Genomic DNA, 7,738 nt, shown 5'->3' with positions numbered 1-7,738 from the left:
TCCTTATAGAATTGAAGGCCTCTTCCTTGAGATGTCTTGCTTTAAGTCAGCCTCTCGTTGCAGTGTCTGTGGAGAATGGTGCGTCTTCTTCCGGAAACCATTAACAGCATTAATCTGGATCGGATTCTGCTGGATATCCACACCTTCATGAAGGTCTTTCCCAAAGAGAAGCTGAAGCAATGCAAGAGTGAGTTTCCTATCAGGACCCTGAAGACTCTGCTTCACACCCTGTGCAAGCTGAAAGGGCCCAAGGTCAGAGCAGTCACGAGTCTTTTAATTTGTGCTTCTAAATTGGGTGTTCATGCAGTCTCTAAAGCTTCTCCTTCTGTTTTTTTTTTTTTAATTGATTCCTTTTGTTTCCTTTTAGATCTTAGATCACTTAACAATGATAGACAACAAAAATGAGTCTGAGCTGGAGGCTCACCTGTGTAGAGTAATGAAGCACTCCCTGGACCAGCCTGGAAGCAAAGCTGATAAGGACACAGAAAAGGGGGCTTCTCGCATAGTAAGTCACGGACATGTGTTGGCAGGGAGAGGGAATGTAAGGCAATTTATTTCAGAGACAAGCTGAATTTAGTGATTGTGGAATATGAAGGAGTTATTGCCTTTCCAGCAGGCAACTAGTGTTGGACATACTCCTCTAGTTTCACTTTAGTTTATGGCTGTTTGGGAACTTGCAGTGTGTTTCTGTTACGACCTGATATTCTGTGCATATCCCAGGATGAAGTGCTCTCCAGGACATTCAGGGGTGCAGCACAGGTTTTATGCTGCCTGATGCTGTGTTTGAGCTACTAAATGTTAACCATACCCAAACCAGGTTTTAAACCCTTGTGTCTCCGAAGGAGCCTGCAGCTGGATGATATCCATGCTCTTACTCTGTGTAAACACTGGCTATGTAAAACCCTGATTGCTTCGAGATTTTCTTCACCTTGGAAGCCCTGTATCCAGCTGTCATGGCTGAGGGCACTGTAGGTTCATCTGACTTCCCTTAATTTTTATGCATTTTGTTTTAGAAGTCTCCTTGTATTTATTTATTTAGGAGGAAAAGGCTTCGAAGGCCAAAGTTAATGATATTTTGGCAGAAATATTTAAGAAGATTGGCTCCAAGGAGAACACTAAGGAGGTAAGTGCTCCCTTCCTGCAAGGAAGAGGGCATGATCCATTAGAATGGTGTTTGCAGCAGTTGTAGTAACGCATAAAACTCTTCCCTCTCAGGGTCTGGCAGAGCTGTATGAATACAAAAAGAAATATTCTGATGCAGACATTGAGCCCTTCCTGAAAAACTCCTCTCAGTTCTTCCAGAGCTATGTGGAAAGAGGCCTCTGGCTGATAGAAACAGAACGGGAGGGGAAAGGACGCATTGCTACTTCTACAGGTACATATTATATCAAAACTGATTGATTTATGAGAAGCAGACATATAAGGAGAGCGGTTACATATCCCTTGGTAGAAACTAAGATTTGGAGATGTTTGTGGGTTTCCGAAGCGAGTCATGTATTGTCTTGGCACTTGTGTTGCTTTATGAGGCACCATTTTCGGGGACTATGCATTCTTTATTTATAAAAAAAGATGTTATAACTGTTGTCACGCTAAATGTAGAAAACATCTGAGAGGCTTGGTAAACAAGTGGTTCTCATTCATATACTGTAGTGTGTGTTGAACTTGAGCCTATGCTTCATGCGCCTGGTATCAAGAATTGTTTCTGTGAAGTAAACAGCTGGTTTATAACAGCAGCAGCTGTCAGATTCTCCTTTTACCTTTTGGTTACTGACAGGGTACAGGAGGTTTTTTTTGATCTAATATTGTTTGCTGCAGAATCAACAAGTTTATTTTAAGTAGCTTGAACTGTTTCTATACCAGTTTTGTGATGACCCCTTTCCATTAAATCAGCTTTTAATTGGATAAATTACTGTAAAACACTTTTTTAGTGAGTCTTTTCATTGCAGATAAGCACAAATAAGTATTTAATGCAATATTAGGGAGGGAGTGTGACAAATTATTAGCTGACAGTAAAAACTGATACAGTCTGGCAAAACTGCTTTATAAATTTAATTTCTTTCATATTTCACAATGTTCTCTGAGACTTTATCCTTTTCTCCTACTATTGTTCCTTCTGCTATCCCTGTATTGTAAATTACTTTAGGAAGATGATGTAATTTTTTTTCAGAACCTCCTAAATGTATCTGACTAGATAGGACAGAAAATTCTACCTTTCATCCTAAAAGTCTGTACCACCAAGAAATGTTAGTTAAGTGGGTAAAGATTTCAAACCAGAATTTGTGCCCCAATTTTGTCTTTTTTCCCTCCCTAAGTATAATAGTTTGATATAATAAAGGGCATTGTTCCATCTTGCAGCTGTGCTTTATTTATACTGAAGTATAAATGCTTAACCTTAATTATTTTAAATACTTTACCCTTGCAGTAAACTAGTGAAAACAAATCCCTGTCCACACCAAGTCTTAGAACTTGCCATTCATTTGAGAATGGAAAGTTTTTTTGACAATGTAAAATCCTTTCCTAAGTCTTTTGTTAGGGAAGCTTTAAAAACCTTGCTATATGCCTTCCAAAAATCACTATTTCAGATTGAACTGTAAAAATCAGCAGCTTTAAGTTACCTGAATGAGAGGTAAAGAGGGGTTAGAATCAGTGGTGAGGACTGCCCAGAAGTACTACTAAACTTAGAAAAAAGACAGAAGACTCCAAGTATTTCCCATCCTGCCAATTGCTGAGTTCTCTCTGTTGTACATCATAGTTACTGCTGATCCACATCAGCATCTTCCTCTCCCCATGCTGTTTTCTTCAGCTGTCAGCCTCAGCACTACTTCTGGAGCTGCTCTGCTGCCACTGTTAATGTCTCAATTTCTTCATTTTCAGTTGTTTCTTGCGAGGAAATGAAAGGGCTGATATACCTATACTAGCAAATGCAAATAGCTTGGAAGTTTATAGGTTGATTGTTTCTTCATCCATTGAATCTTATTTCAAGGAACTGACCAAGAGCCTTACACTTTTTTTGGATGTCTTTTAATCTTTTTTTATTTACTTTTTTTTTCCTCCCCCTCATCCTCCAGGAATTTCTTCTCATATGGAAGGAACGTGTGTTCCTGCTTCTACCCACACTGTATCTTCATCTATAGGAAACACAAATGGGGAGGAAGTGGGGCCTTCAGTTTACTTGGAAAGATTAAAAATCCTCAGGCAGCGTTGTGGCCTTGACAATGCAAAGGTATTGTACTTAACACTTGTAAATCCCCACGGGAGACACTTCACTTGCACTTGTTAAAAAATTCAAATGATTGGGTTTTTTTCTGCACTAAATACAGATTTCAGTCAGGATTGATGATCTTTCATTATACTGCATGTCCTAGCTCTTCACTGTATGTCATCATGCCTGGTATAAATGGCTTTAAACTCATCACTTAGCCAAGTAGGCTTATGTTTCAGTCCACTGTGTGTGCAGCACTGGTGTATGTGCAGGTTGTTTCTACAGCCCTGTAGTTTGGTATCTTCCCTTGCCATGTAGTTGAGTTTCAGCAAGTTTCAAATAACTACTGTTCTCTGAATGTTAACATATATTGACCTCTGAGTTGAATGATGTGGGAATTCTAGACCTTTATGCTCTGAAACAACTATAAGAGCTGAATGAAGACTTTGAATGAAGTCTTATACATTTTGGGTGTATGGATACTGAGGCACAGAAATGCTGAATGAGCTCAGTATTGGAAACCTGTGGGCCAAAATGTCTAACAGTTCAGTTCAGTGATCTATGTGTTAGGAATCTACTGACAATTACTGAAGTTTGCACTTAGCCACATGGAAAGTGATGTTCACTCTAGGAATAGTCATCCAGGCACACCAGTGTTTTAGCCTTTAACACAAACTTGCATATCAGGTCACAGCTTTGAGGAGGAGAAATGGTTCCTTGACAGTAACAACGTAAGTATCAATTGGTAAAAGAAGAGTGAATTGACCTTGTAAGTCTTTGGCAGGGTGGACCTTGCTGATCAATCCAAGTTTCCTCTTCTCATTCCTCCAGAAAACTCATGATGCTGCACACAGGCATGGACTTCCCTCTTGTGGTGTCAGAATTCAGGCTGTTCAAGACTGTAGCAGGCCATCTCAGTAAAACACTGGTCTGCTGTGAAATTTTGATCTGTAAAGACTTTAGTTCCTTTGTGTCCCTACTGACATCAAGCTAAACATGAGCTCCTTAAATGATAGGAATTGAGTACTGTAGTTAGCTTGGCATGGTTCTGCCTTTGATGGCAATTGACTTTATTGCTCCAAAGCACCTGTGTGGTATTGCTCCTTTCCTCTGTTTTTAGTATTTCCTGTAAAGATGAAAAGCCATTGGTTATGGTTTGTACTTCTCATATGGCTTCTGCCACTATCTCTCTTAATGCTTCACTTTCCTCCCCGTAGCAGGAAGACAGACCACCTCTGACATCTCTGCTCTCTAAACCAGCAGTCCCTACAGTTGCATCCTCTACAGATATGCTTCACAGTAAGCTCTCCCAGCTCCGTGAGTCACGGGAGCAGTACCAACATCTGGACCTGGACTCCAATCAGACTCATTCCTCTGGCATCGGAAGTACCCTGGCTTCACCCTCTTCTGCAGCAGCTAATATTGATGACTTGAAAAAAAGATTGGAGAGAATAAAAAGCAGTCGCAAATAGAGATGCGAGAGAGACAGCATCCCTGTTGCTTGGGCTGTCTTCAGCTTTAGTTTACTAAACTAGAAGTCTTCATAGTTAAATGGCCTCATTTAGGCCTAATGTATACAAACTGGTTTATGTATAATACAGTGGATTTTGGGGGGTTGAGTCATTGTGGCACAAGTATTTGTACATACTCTGCTTCTCAGTGAGCATCTCTTTGACAATAGAAGGCTGTCTGTGTATTAGTTTTAGTGTACAGACCTGTAAACAACCATCCTCTTGCTCAGACTAGTTTCTCATAACTTTTTTTATTTGTAAAATTGTCTTTAAGATCTTTTCCTAGTTCTTAACTCTTAGAATATCTTTAGTGATTTTGCTTTTAATTTTGTGAATCCTTCTCCATGTAATCCTTGAACTGTTGATTCTGTATGGACACATGGCATGAAGTAACTAATTTAAGTGTCTTTTGTAAATAAAGTTTGCATTAACTATACCAGCCTCTACAGGAAGACCAGTGACTGTTGGTTAGACAAGTCACTCTCTATTTCTGGATGTTAGTGACTGAGCATCTAGAAACTGAATTAAGCTATTCTTGACATGAATCTTGGGGTTTGGATATAAGGAAGATGAGTGAATATATACTGTCTGTTGGTGCAATCCTGAGACTTTGCACTCCTGAGACTTTGCACTCTTACTTCTATGAGCAGTAGTGCATTTTTCATATAGTTGCTCTTTTGTTTTGGAATATGTTTCTGTAACTTGAGAGTAAGTTGAGAATATTAAATTTGCTGAAATGCTTATTTTAAATTACCCAGCCCTTGTGATGCCTCTACACAGATTAAGCATAGTCCCATCTGTTGAAAAATGCTTTCTTTGAGGGGGACTGCTGCTGTTGGTATGGAATAGATTAGCAGTGATGTACAGTCAGTGGACTCATTTATCCTGAACTCATTTGGTTAAGCAGTCTTCCTTGTGCAGTTTTCAAGCGCAGATAGATTTCACCACCACATTCTTTTTGCTCTTAAACATCTGATGTCAGCAAACTGTACTATTTTGTGTAACTAAGAAACCTGGTAGTGCTAGTCTGCAAAAGCTGTAGCCACTGCTCTCTTTTTTGTGTGTCCTCCGATTAGCCTTTTTCAGAAGCTACAAGTATGAAGATTTAGACATACCTTGTGTAGCCTTGCTAGCCCTTTCATCTCTAGGGAGATGATGTGTTTCCACCTTACTACTGCACTTCTGTTTGAGAGCTGGTTGTGAAGCATAAATTATGTATCTGTTCCATAGCTAGAACAGAGTTATCGAAGAGCTGGACAGGCAGGCTTCAAATAGCACACTTCTCTAGATTTCAGTCTGTTCCACGTAACTGCTTCTTTTGTTGTTTGCTCTTTGGACCACAATTTCTGCGTTAGGGCCATTACTGAAATTATCTTGCCTGATTACAGTCAAAATGTGGCTTTAAATTAGTACCTGTGCAACAGATCTATGCCAGAGCTTCCACAAATGGCTGAAATCTTCTTTTTACAGGACCCCTAGACTGGTCTTGCAGTTAGATTATATTGCTTTGTGCTTATGGTGAGTTTGTACCCTTTGACAGCAGGTGACTTGTGAGTGTTCCCTATCCTGTGTTAATTGACGTGATGCCGTTCGCTGCTCCACCATGATTCAGTAGTCACAGTCTCTTCTCCTAACCTGAAGCGGGCATGCACTTTCTTCTGGAACAGAGCTGTATGATAAGTGGAGCTTTGGCTCTTATTGGTAAAGTGAAGTTTTGCACACTTAAACTGGGGCTGTTCGTGAATATTTTGTGTTGGCTAGCACTAGAGTTATTGCCACTACCTCTCAATTACCAGCTGCTTTCTGAAACTTACTGATATTTAAATTAATCCATGTGTTCCTTTACCATGTCCAGCAGATGTTCTGAATTTGTTAATTAGCTCAGGATGTTCAAACAGCAATGCTTGCAAAACTGCATACAATTGTTTTAAAAATGACACTGAATTGGAAGTGAAGTACAGGAATAATTGAGTAGCAGAAGATACAGTTGCTTATTATGAATGAGTTTTTGCCCTGTGTTTCTGTAGTGTTTGGTTGGACTCAATGTCCTGGGAGTTCTGAACTAAAACTTGTGCACATAAATTAATAAAGCCTAATCTTTAGCCCAGACAATATTTAAATAACATTAAACTGAATTTTTAAAATGGTTCCTCTGTATTGTTTGTAAACAAGTGAGTATTGACAGTAACTTAACTCCAAGGTTTTATGCTGCCTGATGCTGTGTTTGATCCACTAAAAGTTAACTATACCGAAACCAGGTTTTAAACCCTGACTTCTCCAAAGGAGCATGCAGCTGGATGATATCCATGCTCTTACTCTGTGTAAACATTGGCTATGTAAAACCCTGATTGCTTCGAGATTTTCTTCACCTTGGAAGCCCTGTATCCAGCTGTCAGGGCTGAGGGCACCGTGGGTTCGTCTGACTTCCCTTAATTTTTATGCATTTTGTTTTAGAAGTCTCCTTGTATTTATTTATTTAGGAGGAAAAGGCTTCGAAGGCCAAAGACAAAATTAATGATATTTTGGCAAAAATATTTAAGAAGCTTGTCTCGAAGGAGAACACTAAGGAGGTAAGTGCTCCCTGCCTGCCTAATCTTTAGCCCATACAATATTTAGATAACATTAAACTGAATTTCAAAAATGATTCCTTTGTATTGGTTATAAAAAATGAGTATTAACAGTAATTTACTCCTGAAAGTGTGTGGTCCTGGTTCCCCTCTTAGATACGCAATTTCTCACTGATTATTAGATAGCAGTGAAAGAGTGAGGCTAAAAATTTTCAGTGTCTCATGCCTGTGGTTATCAATGACTTAAACAGCTGTGGAACTTGAGCTCTTGAGGTTTCTTTCTTCAGATGTCTTTGAGAGGTTGTTTTTTTGCTTGCTTTGGGCCACCAAATTGTGCTGTCTTCAAGCTGGTTCCTAAATGAGCCCCCTTCAAGGAGGTGGCCAGACAGTAATTGATCAATAACTTTGTTTGTATCCAGCTGATTTCAGGTAGTTACCTCTACTGTCACTTTTTCAAC

General features: G+C 39.5%; 1 protein-coding gene across 1 annotated transcript; it reads left to right on the top strand.

Moving 5' to 3' along the window:
* Positions 1-64: 64 nt before the first annotated feature.
* LOC104466241 (cytoskeleton-associated protein 5-like) lies at positions 65-5,149 on the top strand. The gene is made up of 6 exons (XM_010079601.1): positions 65-252; positions 368-505; positions 1,040-1,123; positions 1,216-1,375; positions 3,069-3,223; positions 4,423-5,149. Exons 1-6 carry the CDS (start codon positions 76-78, stop codon positions 4,672-4,674), a joined length of 966 nt encoding a protein of 321 aa, XP_010077903.1. The 5' UTR covers positions 65-75; the 3' UTR covers positions 4,675-5,149.
* Positions 5,150-7,738: the final 2,589 nt, after the last annotated feature.

Source organism: Pterocles gutturalis, unplaced genomic scaffold, assembly GCF_000699245.1.
Source record: "Pterocles gutturalis isolate BGI_N339 unplaced genomic scaffold, ASM69924v1 scaffold13584, whole genome shotgun sequence".
Classification (NCBI taxonomy): domain Eukaryota; kingdom Metazoa; phylum Chordata; class Aves; order Pterocliformes; family Pteroclidae; genus Pterocles; species Pterocles gutturalis.
This window is presented reverse-complemented; position numbering and strand designations above follow the sequence as displayed.